The following is a 17,962-nucleotide window of genomic DNA, read 5'->3' on the forward strand; positions in this document are numbered from 1 at the left end:
TATCGGCAGCCTTGTCCGGCCTGGAACTATTTTAATATCTGTTTGCCAGTTGGTGGTGACGTTTGGGGAGGTTTTGGAGCATGGCCTTGCTGGAGGAAGTGCATTACTGGGGGTGGGCATTCAAAGCTAAAATCCTCTTGCCAGTTTGTCCTCTGCTTTGTGAGCTCTCCGCGTCCTGTCCCTGCTGCCATGCCTGCTGCCTGCATGCTTGACCCCACCATTAAGAACGCCAACCTTCTGAACGCAAACCAAAATAAACTCTTTCTTCTCTCCGCTGTCTTAGTCACGGTATTTTATCAGAGCAACAGAAAAGTGACTAATACATCCGGTGTCTTGATCTAAAGACCCAAAGGCTGGACACCTGCAGAAGTCATTTTGTAACGACTTTCACTGAACCCCAAAATGCCCCCTCAGTAGGTGGTCTGTAGCCCTTAAACACTAAGTTGGTTCCTGAAACTCAGAAGTGGTGACGTGAGTTGGGACCCCCGTGGCATTCACAGAGCATAATCATGTGAATGGCTTGTGACTCCGTGGCCGAAAGCCTCATGGGATTACTTGAGTTTAGGCTGCTCAAGTCCCCAGATGCCCAACCTCGGTCGGTGCCACCTGTGGACAAAACTAGTGGCCCAGGCAAAGAGAGGAGGCCAGTGAGCCCCTCTCTAGAGCATCCAGAGACAAGAAACACTCTGGGTCAGTACTGCTGCGCCGGGTGGCCTGAGACCTGTTGGCCGTGGTTGGTCTCCACCTCTATCAGCGCTGCCTAAATCGGTAAGAAGTCAGTTGGTGTCTCTTTGTGCCCTGGGTTCTAGCTTTTTCCCACTTCAGGATCAGAGGGACCCTCCAGGAAGCTCAGCCAAAGCCAGCCCATTTGCCTTGCCAGCCTGGCTTTCTTTGTGTCAGAGACAGTCACCCAAACCCCATTCAAGCCCATGACAATGGTCACACCAACCGCCCGAGCTGAACCTGGACTCAGCCATCCTTGAACAAGGAACCCATCCTTCCGGACTCAGCCATCCGCGTCACGCCAGCACTTCCCCCTGGACCATGAATGGAGACTAACAAGAGAGTTACATTGCTTTGCTTGGATGTTTTCCCTCTCAAGTTGACAGCTTCCACTTCTGTAGCATCTTAATGTTCTAAAACATCTGTTTAGGAACCGGCATTCATGAGGGAAGCTGGCACAGCCTGGAATCGGATTTCCTAATTAGCAGCTGCTTCAGCAGCAGACTCCTCCAAGCCACATCCCCACCCCCCACCATGTGTGTGTGTGTGTGTGTGTGTGTGTGTTCAGCTAGCCTTGTTCCTAAGCCTGTGCCATTTCCTCCCGGAGACTTCACCCCTACCCTCACCATCCAGTCCTACAGAAGGCCAAATGTCACGCGCAGTCTGGTACCAGCTCATGTTTGGGGGCAGAGTTGAAGAATGAGCCCTTTATTTCCCCATCTCTCCAGCTTCAGTCCAACCCAGTCACGTGTTAGATGTTTTCACTCGCATTGCCTCATGTAAGGACTGGGACCGTCCTGGCAGGTAGGTGTCATTATAAGGCACACGGGCAAAGTAGGAAGCAAAATGATGAAGTGATTGGTCCTTCAGCGGCAGACAGGGTCTGAACCTCGCTCTCACGTCACACGCCAGCTGATTCCATGAGGTTTCAGGGCCTTGGCTGGTAGAGTTGAAGGAAAAAACAAAAATAAAACAAAACAAAATCCCCCCTGGCCTTCAAACCAGGCTTTAATAACGTAGCCGACCTTGTTTCTCCCAAAGAGGAGTGAGGTGGTGCCTGCTGCATGGACTCTGAAACAGACTCGGTGTGGTGTGGCAACAGCTGTGGTTCCTCTCTGGGAGTCTGCACAAGAGGAGGTCTAAATCAGCTTCCAGCAGAGATGATCCCTGTGGATGCTGGAAGGAACGGCAGTAAAGACAGTGGAGGGGGCACGAAGACCGAGTTCCAAGGGAACAAGAAACGTCTGCCTCTGAGACACGAAGTTGGGGTGATGCTGTGACTTCCAGCCGCAAACATCTGGTTAATGCCTAGGGTGCTGATGAGGAAGAAGGACAGCAGACAGGATAAGAAGGCGCAATCGAGGATCAGGGTCCAATTTAAAGGATTTCAGTCTGCCAGGAGGGGCAGAGCCAGTGACAGGGACACAGACAACCAGGGAAGATAGGATGGAATCAGAAGCAGGGCCTATGAAGAGGAAGGGGCCACAGGAGACCCCGGCACCAGTTCCGCAGAAAGTCCATTCAGGGATCTACTGGTGATGGTCTCATTGCTAGGGTTAAGGCTCACGAGGAGGGTCTACAGAGGTACCACCCTCATCGCTACCCCGAGAATTCCCCATCCCCACCTCCCCTTGGAGCTTTCCCCAGATCCTGAACTTGGAAAGCTCCCTATGAGCTGTGGGCTTGACACCTTGCCTCTAATTATTAGATTCCAGAAATGGGGTCTCATGTCTGAGTGTCTTTGTAATTTTAATGGTTTCCCTAAAATTCGACTGCTCACATGGTGAGGAGAGAAAAGTCCTGGGAGTGGGAGCTTGATTTCTCTCCTCTTTTGATTCCCTTAGTGTGTGGACTGCCACAGACTGAAGGGGAATAGAACACAGCTCATAAATACTTCCCACAGGACTGAAATTCTGCTTCTACCCTGAGAACCAATTAGGAGTCCCACACAGTGCCCTACCCACAAAGCACTTTTTTTTATAGGAGAATTTAAGGGCCCTAAATTATCCTTTTAAATTCCAACAGTCTAAGTAGGCAGGCATGAGGGTGACGGAAGAGGAAACTGAGGCACGGTATTAAAGTTACCAGCCAGGTTAACTCAGAAAAGGGTAGCAGAGCAGAGGCTAAAGCCTGGGTCTTTATGTCAGTTAATCGCAGACGAAACCACTGGGGATCCAGAAGAGAAGCCCAGTCAGCTACAGTGTGAGGCCAGTCACTCTCGACACCATTGCTTTGTACTGTTCCTTCTGGCCAACGCTGGTTGGGGTGCCATCGACTCCTCCCCCATTCCTCCCCAAAAGGTGACCAGGTCCTTCAGGGATCATAGTAACTAATTAAGTCTTGACCTCAGATGGCAGGACGGAGGCTCACGAGGGAGGATTACAGTTCTAAATCCACTGCCTAGCTAGGGAGCGGCATGTATGGATTCAGAATACCTGCTTTTACACCCATAGGATGGCTACTATTTTAAAAAGGGAAGAAAAGAAGGAAGGAAGGAAGGAAGGAAGGAAGGAAGGAAGGAAGGAAGGAAGGAAGGAAGGAAGGAAGAAAGGAAGGAAGGAAGGGGCCAGTAAGGATGTAGCAAACCTGGAGTTTGTATGTGATGCCAGCAGGAAAGCAAACTGGGTCGGCCAGCATGGAAACAGTATGGCAGTCCCCCAAAAACATAAACTCAGAGTTTAAATATGATCCAGCAATCCCTCTTCTGCATATGGAGCTTACAGAGAACCCGCCACTGCAGCGGTACTCGCAGCAGGCGGATGGTGAAGACAACCGGGGCATGACGGGGTTAACAAGACAGGGTGTGTGCAGACCACAGGACAGTGTACAGCTACCAATATGAGGCAACCCTAGAAACCCAAGTGAAACAAGCCAGGCACAAAAGGACAAGTACCACTCGTGGAGTACGTGGAATAAGAGCTTCATGGAGATGGGAAAGTGGAGCAGAGGCGGCTCGGGGCTGGAGGTCGGGGATCCCTGCTTAAGAGTTTCTGTTTGGGGTGAAAAGTTTCTGGGAATGGATGGAGGCTGCTGCAACACTGTGATTGTTGAACGGCGCTTAGAAACGGCTAAAATGGTAACTTTCCTGTTAGGTATATTTAGCCACCTTAAAAACCAGAACATATATTTTTACTGAGCACCAGCCATAGGCAAGTCTATGAGGGCTGCAAGGATGACTCAAACAGAGACTTGCCTCAAGGGCTGAGCTGTGTAAATAAAACCTCTCCGTCCCTCTGGGGTGTGAGAAGCTGCCCAGAGCAGCAGAACCTGTGCCCTGGGAGTTTGTGGGGCTGGAAAGCCTCCCTTCCACCCAGAGCTGCCCTCCCTCGGGGTGGGGGGAGCTCCTCAGAGGGGCTTCACAGCCTTCCCCCTCCCAGGAACGCTCCAAACAAGGGGTATTTCATACCGGATGGTCTGGGGTGGGATATTTTACAGGCTGGCAGGAACTTGGGGGTGTGTGTCAGGCGGGGGGCGGGGCGGGTTGTAATCTCCCCAGAAAGCCCGCACCTACCCTGCTTGGCTACTCCAGGCTGTGTTTTGAACCGTGGCTGCGGATGTAATGATTTGGGTGGAGGACGTTTAGGAGCCAAATGAGTTTGTGTGAACAAAAGACTCAGCCGTCAATGTGGACAGTCCAGGACTCTCGGGGACGTTTGCTTCCTTCCTTGTTCTTATCCTAAAAGGAGTAGCCCTTAGAAAAACCGTTCACATCGCAAAGCCTTTGGATGTAAGGTCTGAGGATGATATTCAAAAAGAAAAACACGAGTCCCTTGGGATGGGCTCCAGTTACTGATGTGTCAAATTGACAAGGCGTACCACCCCCTGCCTGTGAGAGACAGTCTCTGTCAGCAGTTCATAGTGGGCCCTTCCTCTCAGGAAGAGGCAGGTCTGAAGGTCTGAGCTCAGCCAGGACAAGGGAGTCCCAAGACTGGGGTCAGCCTCCCAGAACCAGAGCTGGCCCTGAGGACCACTTTGCGGGGAAGGAGCCTACCCAGGCAAGAGGAAAGGCTAAAAAACCTTGATCAGGATCTCTGCTTTAAAAGTAACTCACAGACAGGGCTTTTTTTCTTTTCTTTTCTTTTTATTTTTGCCCTTGAGGCAAAGTCTCAGGGTCAAGGGTCAGAAGATTCCTACTCAGCTGAATAAGTACACATATAAGCTTTCTGCAATGGGTAGTCTACCTTGCTTTTTTTTTTTTTTTTTTTTTTTTTTTTTGGTGTGTTGGGGGATACCTAATCTTGAAGACGGTCTTTTCTTTGCCTCTCTCATCCTTTGAAAAACAAATAAAGAAGGCTGCAGAGGAGGTTCCTCAGGCAAGGGGGACCTCTGGAAGGGAACTGACACTGGAGGCCTGCGCCACGCCTGGCCAGCGCTGAGGAGGGCACAGGGCAAGGGCAGGCTCCAGCTCCTGTGTGCTCTCAGGGCTCGCTACACCCAGAGAGGAAGCTGTGGCAGGGCTCCACCAAAGGAGACCTGCCAGGTTAGCGAAACAATACAGAGGCAAGGAAAAACATCCTGGTTCCGAGGAGGAAGAGGGGGAGAGGAGGCTGAGAAAGCAGGAAGAAACCGCCTGGGCCTACGGGTGCGAGTCGGACCCGTGACTCCGGTTTCGAACATTTCCACAGCCCTGCGGGCGATTTTTATAAGCCCTGCAGCTAATTTATTCCTAGACTTCTGTGAAGTGGCCAGGGCCTCAAGGGAATCATAGAAATATAATTTATTTACGCCTGTTGGAAAATGTATATGGCGGACTCTGGTGGGCACAGAGTTCAGGCAGGAGGAGGGGACCAGGGTCACTGGTTCTCCCTGGGTGTGAGACCAATTAAAGAGGGCCAAGTTTTTTTCTTGAGACATGGTCTTTCTGGCTCTTCCTGGAACTTCACTATGTGGACCTGGCTGGCCTTGAGCTCACAGAGACCCCTCCTGCCGAGTGTTGGGATTAAATGCATGCACCACCATGCACAGCTTACTAGGAAGTTTTTTTAAGAGGTGTTCACTTCCTTCAAACAGAACTAATAGGCTTCCCCCAGGTGGGCTTCTAGGGTGACTCACTGAGGACACCAGCCAGGTTTTATAGCACAAAGGAGACACTACTTCTTGCTGCCCTATGTAGCCCACAGCCGAGAGGAGCCTCAGGGTTCTGCTGGGACTTGGGAGGAAGGGAGGATGTCGACAAGGAGAGGGAAGAGTTGGCGGTGACTACTGGCAGACAAAAGAAGAGTAGGAGTGACGGAGGTGTAGTGTGGACGGGTGATGAAGGGGCATCAAGAGCAAAAGGCGATCAGGGGAGAAAGGGTGTCACCTTGTAACTGTTACCTGCGGGTTTAAACATGTGACCTCATCTGCAGACCGCTGAAGGAACAGAACGGAGCCGCTGAGAGGAGCAGGCACCTCTAAGAATCGTCCACTCAGAGGAGGCAGGTGGAGCCCAGCTGGCCTCCCATCTTACCTCTGTCTATAGAGACCTCTCCACCTAGCATGTCTCTTTCCTCCAGCCTTCTAGCAAAACTTGGTTGTGTCTTAGAACCAGTTCAGGACTAACCAGCTCTTCCTGCCCTCGGGTCCCTCAAGAGACAACACCAGCTGCGTCCAGGAAGGAAACGCTCCCTTAGGATCCCAGGTTTGCTTGGTGAGACAATTTTTGTCTACTTGACCACACGCTTACTTTCTGGTCGCATTCCTATGTCTCTTTTGAGAGCCTAGCTCACAGGAGGTTCTGTCTAAAGAACCCCTGAGGTGAGTTGGGGGCTGAAGGTCGAGGGAGTATCTATCTGGAAGGGAGAGAAAGGAAGGGAGGCCTGGTCACAGCAAGCCAACCAGAGACACATGAAAGGACAGAGAGACAGTTTACAAAAGCTACTTCTGCTGACTACGAATGTCATGCCTTGCTCCTCATCCCCTCGAACTTTCTCCCCATCCCGCTATCATGAAGCCCCACCTTAGGCTAGACTAATGGTCCAATGTACAGTGTGAGGAATAAACATATATGTACATGCTTACCAGGCACCTCTGTGTGGCTTTATTTCATGCCTACAACCATGAAATCGACAGGCCTGGTTCTGTTATCTCTGTGTTACAGATGTGGAGGTAGATCCAGAGCAAAGGCCGTGCCCAGGGTCTTTGCGTAATGACTAAAATCATTCACTATGTTACAGGCGCCTTCACCATCACAATTGTTAACAAGCGGGAGAGACATTAATAGCCCCATCTTTAACATAACTCTTAGACACTAGGAAGCAGCCCCTACCACACAGCTATAAGAAGAAGACTTCTAGCCATACCAAAAGTCCTCCAGCCCACGCCGGAGTTCCTGAGCCACTGCTGGATGCTTGTGGCCATAACTCTACCAAACAGCGCACTCTATGACCACAAGGCAAGACTACACTAGAGATAATTCCTAATAAACCACCAGCCTCACCTACGAAAGTATGAACCTCTTCAGAGATGTCTCACCGGGACAACACTTCCTCCAAGGATGCTGTTCTTGCTCAAACTGTTTTGTAAAATCTGCTAGTGTTTATTATGTGCACATGCTCACACACACACACACACACACACACACACACACAAGAAACCTTTTGTTTAAAGGATCCCCAGAGGTTCTGGCCCGAGGAGGATGGTTGCTGTGCACAGGGGTGCAAATCTACTCTTTGTGATCACACCTTTCGTCACCTGCGTCCTATCACGAGCACTTTGTATGGGATCTCGGGTCTCAGACGGTCACAGGCCACGGTGGCCACGTTGAACTCTTCTGACTTTCAATGTGGCTCGTGTTGCTCGGTTTAAAGCTAAGAGTGGCTAAGACAGCAGGGTTCCGGCATGGAGCAAGGCCAGGTAACCCCTGCTCTTAGGACTGATACCCTGTCCAATAAGACACCCAGAGGACGAGTGTGTGCGTGGCAGGGTGTTAACGACACTGTTTGTGTTTTGTTTTGTTTTGAATCCAGCCTGACATAAACCTAAACACATCTTGGAAAAGGAAATTTCCAAAGAACAGTCTCCATCAGACTGGCCTGTAGGCAAGTCTGGGGAGGATATTCTCTTGATTACTGCTTGAGGTGGGAGGGCCCAGCTTGCCTGCGGGAAGTACCACCCATGAGCAGGTGGCCCTGGGTTCTATAAGAAAGCAGGCTGAGCAAGCCCAGGGGAACAAGCCAATGAGCAGCGCCCCTCCACAGCCTCTGAATCAGTTCCTGCCCTGACTTCCCTCAGTGACGGATCATAAGCCGTAAAGTGAAACAGACCCCTTTCTCTCTAGTTTGGTTTAGAACCCCACAACAGAAACTAAACAGGTGCCCGGTGCAAACGGGCCCGAGTTTCAGCAGTAGATGCTCTGGCAGTATTTAGAGTGTTTCCTGGCTGCCGGCTGTGGCCTTTACAGGGTGGCCGGCCCCATACTCCCTGGGGAGGGCTCTTTCTTTAACTGTCCACTTACCCGATGAGAAGACAAGGGCGCCAAGAGGCTAAACACCTACCAAAGTACCATAGCTGGTAAGTGGCCATGACAGGGCTTGAACCCCAACTTCAGTCTGTGTCAGTAAAGACAGAAGGGCTACACAATGGCAAGACACGATTCCCCCAAAAGTCTTACCCCATGGCCACAATAAATGTCATGGTGGCCCCAGAGGCTCTAAGAATGAAACTCATTCCCCACCGGAAGCTATTCTTATCACCTCTCAGGGAGAGAAAACAGTGACTTTTAACAATGCTTAACTAGTCACCCCTTGCTCAGGGGTCACCCCTTCGGTGACAACCCAGCATTTTTCTCCTGGGTGCTTTCTGTTCCTGCCTGAAACCTATGCGCCTCCAAGGATGGAGGTGGCTGGGTGCCCTGGAGGGCAGAGCCTCTATCCATCTACTCCTTGGCCTTTACCTCCCAACTTACCAGAAACACCGAGGAGAAACATGTAAGCTTACCACAGCCACCCCTCCACCTTCAGAAGCCTCACTTCTTCCTCATGGAGAGAGGGCGTTTCTGAGTAAGATCAGAGCCCCTTTTCATGCCTTGCCCCCCAACGCCAACAGCCCCAGGAGGGAGAAACACAGAGTCTCGCCCAACTGCCATGCTGTCTCATCTGCATGCTTTCTTCAAAAACTGTACACGGCAAGGGGGTAACAATGCTATGAAGTTCAAATACCCCAGAGCTAAAACATAAAGCAGAGATACTGGTCTGTTTTTAGCAGCCTCTGTAAACTTAGCAGATGGTCTCTGAGCTCCCCAAGGGATTTGGTAGCCACAGCCCTACAACATGTGGTACAGCCCCTGCTACAGTCCTCTAGGGCACTCAGAAGGAAATGTGACCTTCCAGTTTTCCTGGCCCTTCAAGGTCCAATCCCCATAGCCAGCCAAGGTGCCTTCCTTCCCATCCTAAGGCAGGTGAGCTTGGTCCTGCATTATGGCATTCACAATGGCCGTCCCTTCTGCTAGGAAAGCTTTCTGTTACAGGCAGGGGACAGCTTGTGTCAAGCCTCCAAGACAGGAGGAAATTCAGCATCTACACACACACACACTCTTTCTGTTACAGGCAGAGGACACCTGTGTCAAGCCTCCAAGACAGGAGGAAATCCAGCATCTACACATACACACACACACACACACACACACACACACACACACACACGACCACTGGTTGTGGTGGTGCTCATCTGTGATCCCAGTACTTGGGAGGCTAAGGGATTGGGATCTCAAGTTCGAGGCCAGTCTGGGCTACAGGGTGGAACCCTGCCTGAAAAACAACAAAGCCAAACCAAAACACTGCCTGCTTTGAGTAGCAAGTGGGATTGGAGTCCACAAGGGTGGTAGGGTCGGCCCCACAGAGCTCTTAGAGGTTTTAAGGTAAGAACAGAGTGACCTGAATCACGTCTTAAGATTACGGTGGCTTTCCTGAGCATCAATTAGTGGAGCAGAACGGAGGGGATGAACAGAAGATGGAGAGGGCAGACTCCTGGTGCATTCTGGGAACAAAACCAAACGGAATTGTCCTCCGCCAAGGGATGTAGAAGATGAAGGACGGAGACAGGCGGAGGGTGACATCCAGGCTTCTGGGCTAAGTGTGTGGATGTGCACTCTGCCCCTGATATGGGAAGAACTGGGGCTGGATGGCAGGTATGGAGGGGAAAATCAAGGGATGTCAGATGCCTCTGATTTTCTTTCTCCATTTCCCTGACCAATTTGGCCACAGGGATGCCACCTGTGATGCCACCTATGTTCGCCATTCTGCACACAGGCTTCTGCACCTTGCCCTCTACCCAGTCCCCACTACAAACAGAGTGGCATTCTTCAGCCTCAGTCTTCTCACTTGCCCTGTACTCATGAGCCTGGATGGACCGGGGGAAAGGATGTGTCCAGTAGAAATGCACTAACTTACTCTCACAAGTATACTGACAGGCTGCCGGGCTTCATGGCTAAACCGAGTACTGTATTCAAGTGTTCTTCCGATTCACAGCTGGCCTTCAAGCCACCCCACCTCCCTCTATGCCTCCACGCCCTAGCTGGCGCCTAGGCCACTGCCTCTTCCTCTTGTCATCTAGATTGGATGCTCCCCACCCAGGCAGGGTTAGTTTCCTCTTCCCATGTGGCTTCAACAACTGCCCCTCCGGGGCTGGACCTGACCGTGGCCTCTGTAGCTCAGGCTCCCATTATCAAAGAACTGCAGAATTCTTCCATGGGGACCTGCGGAGGGTCTTTACAATCAAGAGCTGCAGGAGGAGATACTACCTTAAAAGCAGGGCAATTCCTCTCCATGGCTTCCCCTCCCCTCCCCTCCTCTCCCTTCTCAGTGTCTCCTTGGCTGGCAGCCTCATGCCCTCCTGTGGTCCCCTAAAAGGCCTCTGAGGCCTCTCCCCTGCCAATTCTCACAGCCCCTACTCCAACTCATGCCCTGTTTTTAGTCTTTTCCCCCAAACTCATGGATTTAATACTTGTTGTTAGCCTTCCACAAAATACCTTCTGGGCTGGAGTGAGGCAGATCTGCCAGGGTTCATCCACAAGATCCCCACAACAGACACAAATAAGCGTGAACACACACAAAACACTGCACTCTCCTTGGAGGACACGAAGGGCTTCATGTGGACAGGACAAGATAAATAACAGGATTCTAAGGCCCACTGTAAGGGGCTACAGCCCCCTTTCCAGACTGTGCTCAATGACTAATTATTCTCAATCCCAAATCACGTCCCCAAATCTTCTCCTCTGGCCTTTTTGGCTGTTAACCATATCTATGCAAAAAGATTTGAGTTAACAGGACCAGTCTGACAGCTGTCAATATATGAAGAGATAAAGAAAATGTGATATATAAATTAACTTTGATTCAGCCACCAAGAATGAAATTATGCCAGGGAAATGGATGGAACTAGAGATCACATGGAGTGAAATAAGCCAGATTCAGAAAGACAAAGACCACATGTTTTCTTTCATGTGTACGTACCTATGCACATACATACACAGACACACAGATACAGACACACAGACGACATACACAGACACATAGACACACAGACACACACACACAGAGAGACACTGACACACAGATACACACATACAGACACACACACAAAAAGGACGTGAAAACAGAATGAGGACCAGCTGAGGGTAGAAAGGGAACCAGTGGGAGGGGAACAAGAGGGTAACATGAGCAATGTATAATAAACATGTATAATAAAATGTAAACATGTATGAAAATGTCACAATGAAACCCATTATTTTGTACGCTAACTAATAATAAGGGCAAAGTATAAACAAAAGAAGAAACGAGACTTGAGCTTGTCAACATGTGGGCTTCTGCTGATGCCAAAGGCCTCTCCACATCGGTCTATCCGCATCCAACCAACTTTCCAAAGCTCAACCCACGCACTCCTTCCTCAGGAGGCCTCCCTAGCCCTCCAGTCTGTTCAGTCTCCACCTCCACATCACAGCCTCCTCTCTCCTGATCACTCCTTTGGCCGGTACTGCTGTGGAGCTTTCTTAGGTTGGGAATCATCACTATACTTTAACAGCTGTGCTCCAGCAAGATGATCCCGGGGGTGGGGGTGCAAACGTGCCTACAACCTCCATACCACCTGACACAGCTCTCCACACGTAGTAAGGCTTCAGTAAATATTTTCTGATTTATAAACCAATTGACTAAGACACGGATTGCTCGCTCTCGCCTTTTCATAAGATCGGGGACCGTGATTAGAATGAGGTGGCAATCAAGATGTTAACAACCTGCAGAGGAGAGGTTTTTAATATAAAATTAGTTACTTTTAGTGTTTTGTTTTGGTGTGTGTGTGTGTGTGTGTGTAGTTTTCTTATAAATACAGTGACTGTTGAGATCAGAGGCATCAGATCCTCTGGAGCTAGAGTTACAGGTAGTTGTAAGGTTGCCCAGTGAGGTTCTGGGAACTGAACTCAGATACTCTGAAAGAGCAGTATGCACTCTGAACCACCGAGCCATTCTCCAGCCCTGAGAGGGTAGATGTGAGATGTTAAGATTATTTTTATGAGGGGAGACATCTGTCATACTCTGACAAGGAGGGGAGAAAAGACAGGACAGGAATCTCTTTGTTTATGTCTACGGGAAAATGAAAAGTGAGTGGCCAGAGGGGGCAGCGACGTGAAATTGAAAGTGATTTGACATCTGAGTGCTTTCCCATGTAGCAGAGCAGGTACTGATAGCAATGACAAAAGCCACACAGCGTTAGTCACTACCCCGTGTTCCCAGCCAAGCGCCCATAGAATGTATTTACTTCAGGCACCCATCACCTATGCGTGTGTGTATGTGTGTGTGTGTGTGTGCGTGTGTGTGTGTGAGAGAGAGAGAGAGAGAGAGAGAGAAATCATAATAACAACACAAAATATCATTCTATACATGTATAGACTTAAGTCCTTTTATGAGCAATTCCCCCAACCCCCCCCACTGCTCCTAAACAATAACTTTTATTTTCAAGACAGGGTTTCTGGGAACTGTCCTGAAACTCACTCTATAGACCTCGAACTCAGAGATCTGCCTGCCTCTGCCTCCCAAGTGCTGGGATTGAAGGCATGTGCCACCACCTCCTGGCTCTAAAACTAATAATAAAATCTACCCCCTTGGGGCTCAGAGGTTCAGAGTGTATAATGCTCTTTTAAAGGACCTGAGTTCTGTTCCTAGAACCAACACTGGGAAGTTCACAACCACCTATAACTTCAGTTTCACAGATTTGATGCCTGTGGTCTCCACAGGCACCTGCATTCATGTGAGAACACGCGCGCGCGCGCGCGCACACACACACACACACACACACACACACTAAAAACAAGTAGTTTTAAAATTGTCTTTTAAAAAAGCCTCTCCTGTCAGCATCTTGATTGCCACCTCATGATTCCCAATCTTAGGCAAAGGCAAGAGCAAGAATTGAGTGCTGGAGAGGCCCTAAAGATCTATAACAAGGTTGTCCTATCCTATGAGTGAGGGTCAGACCTTGTGACATGGTGGGGTGGGCTAATGTGGGTTGAAATTAGCTTAAATCCAGCATCCTTCCTTTCCCTTGTGACCTAACCTTGCTAGGCTTCATTTCCCATAAAGGGAGAATAAATGGGAAGCAATATCCCTGGCAGGACTGTTTGGAGGGTGAAATGGGGTAAGAAACGTAAACATGTTGACTCCACATAGGTGTTCCAAGGGTAGGGGTGAGCCTTTCCCTGGTGGCTCCTTCGGATTCTTCAAAGAAAGGTACTGATTCCAGCTCAAAAGCCCTGCTCATACAGAGAGGATGCTGGGGCAAAGGGAAGATGCTGAGGAAGGCAGTAAGTAGCTAAGGGCACAGCAACTACCATCTGTTGTTCCTTCTTTCCGACTTCAAATAAGGACACTCTCAGACAGCTGGCCAATGTCAATGGAAAACAGAACAAGATCACTGGGGGGGGGGGGTGGCGGAGGGTCCTGGCCTTGTTCTTGGGCTAAGCAGGCCACCTGGCACGGCACAACAAAGTCTCCCCTTGTCCACACAAGTCAGCAGGTGTGCAGAAAACACGAGGTCAGCATCTGTATGCACCGGGAGAGAGGTTGAAAGGATGAGGCATTTTGGCACCCCGCACACACCAGGACCCTCTCTGTATCTGTGAAGGCCTCTATCAAAGAAGCTGGCTTCTTGATGCCCAGAACCACCTCTCAGCCTCAGTCCGTGGGATCACATTCCTGGGATAAGACACTCTCCCATCCCTGAGAAGACTGACCCTTCGCCACCCAGCCTTCATAGCGCCCCACAATGGTGCCTGTGGCAGCCAAACTAACTGATGAAGTTGGGTCAGAAGGTTTATAGCGATTTGGGAACAGCCAGTTAACAGCTCAGAAGAGGCTGGGCTCATAGCCCTTCCTTTAGGGAGCCACATTTTTTTAAGATTAGTATTCCTTGGACTGGTTCCTTAACTACTTAGCATCCTCTCCCCTATGCGTGGGACAGTTCTCTCCTTCGGTGGGAATTCTCAGTACGAGTCGAGCCTCCCTTCCCGCCTTCCTTCCACCATGTGCAGATATCCCAAAAGCGTGGCCTAGGGACTGAAAAGTCAAATGCAGAACTCAGCTCAGAGCTGTGGCTGGGGGCCCTAGTCGTAGGGAAGGAGACGGAAAGGAAAGGAAAGGAAAGGAAAGGAAAGGAAAGGAAAGGAAAGGAAAGGAAAGGAAAGGAAAGGAAAGGAAAGGAAAGGAAAGGAAAGGAAAGGAAAGGAAAGGAAAGGAAGTGTCTAGGTCTCGGCCTCCTTTCACTGATGACTGAAGCAACAAACACAGCGGAACGGAGTGGCAGGTGGGCATGAAAGCAAACAATGGCTATCCAAACGGGCTGCTCTCCTCCGAGGACAGAGCCACATAGGCAAACAGCCCACAAATGGAATGCAAACACAGCCACCCAGCAGTGAGAACCTTGAACTCTGTGGGAAGAGAAGAGCTAGAATGACCCTCTAGGAAAGGAAAAAATCCCTAGTCCCTGCTGCTCATGGGGGAATGCCACCAGCACCCACAGAAGTAAGTGTCTCAGGGCAGTTTCCCCAACTATTAGATTAACGGCATTAATTTGTGTGACACAAAGGCTCACTGCCTGCAGGAACACCCACCTCCCCACAAACCATGTGGACACAGAGCATGGATGACCTTCTGTCCTGGTGCCCGGGAGGCTGGATCTCTGAAGATGTGAGGTCTTGCTTAGTCTTCTTACTGAGTGGTGTGTGGTGGCCAATCAAAGTGGGCCAGGAAAATCTTAAGAGGATATTGTAAAACTTTGGCTCACTGAATCACGAATCTCTGCTGTATTTGTGTGTTTGTTGCTTTCTTTTTCTCCTAAATGACATCGCTTGGCGCCTTAGCAGAAACTGGACAGAGGCTATGCCTGGATCCTCAGCCACACTGGTAATGTTTTGCCATTTTCAACAGGTCCTGGATTTTACCTCTTCCCAACTTTCTCTTCAAACATCCCTGACCCAGGTCGGGTTCAGTTAGGGCAGCAGAGGGGGAGGCACCAAGTGGACAACAGTCTGCGGGGACACCAGGAGATCAGGAGACCTCCCCAGAGAAAAATCTGGATCATTTCAGGTCCCTTCTAGGTTCCTCCTCTCCCTGAAGCCTCTGTTTTGATCACCCCCAAAAACAAATGAACCAGAGAAGGCTGCAAAGCCAAGACCATGGCCACCACAGAAGCACAAAAGCACGGCTCTCTTAAGCATTAATTCTTACCTGCCTTTTCCCCAGTTCAGCTGCCAAAGGAGCTGGGGAGATTCCCTCCCTGCCTTAGAAAGGGCAGTCCTATGCCAGCCTCCTCAAGCGGGACCTCACAAGACAGCCACCCTCCCTCAGAGCCCCTCACAAGATGGAGCCCTCAGCCGGAGCACCAGCGACTGACACCTGCCTTGGGTTACCGAGTGGCCCTCTGAGTTAGCAGTCCCTGACAAACCACTGTGTCTGGAGCATCCCACAGAAAACCTTCCAGGATCCCTCAGTTACTTGTCTACAAAGCGAAAGTCAGTAAATGTCTTCCATGCTCGTAATTCTTGTCTCAGGAACTCCACTAAACACGGGGCTGCACAGCCTATGTCTGTAAGGACCTTCAGAGCTGCCTTCCCCTCCTTGACTGGTTCCTCAGTTTCACCATCTTGGGCCAGTGACTCAGACATTCACAAGAACCTGGCAGTCTGTGGAGGTGAGGGTACTGTTGAACTTGCCCTTGAGGTTTTATGAGGGTAGCAAATCTTTTCTTACTCAACTCTAGGAAGTACCTCTATGTTCCGAGAATGAGCAAGCTGGCAGAAAGTTTGTGAAGCAGGCAAGACAGACAAGACAAGTGGAAAGAGGACAAAACCTCGCCAGTCCCCACCCTTAGCAACAGCAGAGCCCAGCCAGTGTCCCCGCACCTCTCACAGGAAGAAGAGAGGCTAACAGCACCTAAACCGTGTCCACCGCACTGTCTATGATTTTACTTTCATTTTGCCACACCATCACCAGAAGGCTAGGAGGAATGGGGTCCTTCCTTTTCACAGACAGGGAAACCGAGATCTAAAGTTAGGACACTGCCAAGGTCATAGGGGCATTGCGTTAGAATTCCACCCAGGCCGTGGCATTTTCTTCCACCAGTAAAAGGAACTAGAAACAAAGACAGGAGGGACAGGAGTTGGGTTCCCATTCTGTGACCAGGACAGGCAGCGCCTGCCTGCAGAGCAGCTGGCTGGGGAGGGAAGGGCTGTGGGACAGTCCCTGGTGTCTTGCAGGGGTTCAATATCAAAGCTCCACACACCCCCCACTCCAAGTACCCCTGCTCTTAAGGTTGATTAGGTAGCTCGTTTTATTTTCTAGTGCACCCTTTGTCCTTCATGACATTCTAACTGCTAGAAGCCTTTCAAACTCCGAAATCCGTTATTTACTTATATTGAAAAGTCAGGCTCTGAACCTCGAGAGACCAGTTCTTCATCTGTGGGGGGAGAAAAGGCTGGAACGGAGGGTCAGTAATCAGAAGTTACCACCCCACGAGGTGCAAGAGGGACATGGGTGTGGGCTACCCCATGAGAGAGTTTTCTTCCAAAGCTCAGGGAAGGAACGCATGGGTACACCGTAGTAGCCAGGGACAGCGTCTCTCTCTCCAGGGCCACCTCTCACAGTTCCACCCGCTGGGGTCCATGGAGTCACGGCCGGGACGGATTATCCCCGGAGCACCCACGCCCCCTGCCCCACGCTAGTGGTTCTCACTCACCCGCGTTCACGTCTCTGGGGACCCGGCCAGACCGTCCCCGCCGGGTCGTGATGCCGGGCCCGGGGGCCGTGTGTCCGGGGCCAAGCGGCGAAGGCGGCCCCACGGCCGGGAGGAGCGCGCGGTTGGCCGGGGAGAGAAGGGGGCCCCGCATCCTGGGGGTGGCGGGCGGTGGCAGCAGCAGCAGTAGCAGCACCAGCGGCAGCGGCGGCGGCCACCGCGGGGCGCGCAGCGAGGCCATGGTGGCGGCGGCCGCCCGCGCTCACATGCCGGGAGCCGGGCCGAGGGCGGCGGCGAGAGGAGCGGGATGGGAGCGCGCTTTCAGCCGCAAAAGTTGTGCGAACCGCGGGAGGGCGGAGGCGGCCCTGGAGCCACCACACGCCAATCAGCCCGGGCCGGTCGCGGGGCGGGCGGCTCCTCCTTGGTTGACATCACCGGCCCCGCTCGGGGGCCCGGGGGCGGGGAGAGGGCAGGAAGAGGGCGGGGGCGGTCTGGGTCCCCGGGGTAAGCTCACGGAACCCCCGGGTGAGCTCATGGAGCCCCCGCGTAACTTTTGTCATGGGCCCACACCCTGGAGCATCGCTTTGAGTTTTGGAGAAATGGAATGGGGTGGGGGCGGAGGCGGGGGCCCTTTCCGCCCTTTTCCAGCTCCTGAGCCACACAGTAGGTCTGTGAAAAGTCGGTGTTGGCAATGTAATTGATACCAGGTGAGTATTACAGCGTGCTTTCAGAGGCAGAGAAGGGGAGCCTAGACCAAGCCCCGCATAGTGCGCCTGCCTGCATTGGCCTTAAGGATCTGAAGAGGCCCCAAGCCACTGCTGCCCTTTTGGGTCCCCAGCGCTAGTGATAAGCTTGTGTCAGCCACACTGGGTGTCTGAGGTGAGAACCCTTATCTTTAAGGTTCACAAGCTTGATTCCCAATACTGTCACAGTCTTTGGTTTACACCAGTGTTCTGTGGAGATGTCGCTGCTGGGACATTCAAACACTCCACAGGGAAAAGAAAACTGTGAACTGATTCTGGGGGAAGGACAAACCCATAGCAAGGAA

General features: G+C 51.2%; 1 protein-coding gene across 3 annotated transcripts in view; it reads right to left on the reverse strand.

Annotated features, from left to right (window-relative positions):
* Heg1 (heart development protein with EGF like domains 1) overlaps positions 1–17,213 on the reverse strand; it is an 83,646-nt gene extending 66,433 nt beyond the window's left edge. The window contains exon 1 of one of the 3 annotated variants that reach the window (XM_087901239.1): positions 16,918–17,207. In XM_087901239.1, coding sequence (XP_087757365.1) covers positions 16,918–17,155 — 238 coding nt within the window. In that variant the 5' untranslated portion in view covers positions 17,156–17,207. Of the gene's footprint in view, positions 1–16,917 lie in introns of all 3 variants that reach the window. The other 2 variants (XM_087901249.1, XM_087901252.1) reach the window with 2 other exon arrangements.
* Positions 17,214–17,962: the final 749 nt, after the last annotated feature.

Source organism: Myodes glareolus, chromosome 2, assembly GCF_982192425.1.
Source record: "Myodes glareolus chromosome 2, mMyoGla1.1, whole genome shotgun sequence".
NCBI classification, from domain to species: Eukaryota; Metazoa; Chordata; class Mammalia; order Rodentia; family Cricetidae; genus Myodes; species Myodes glareolus.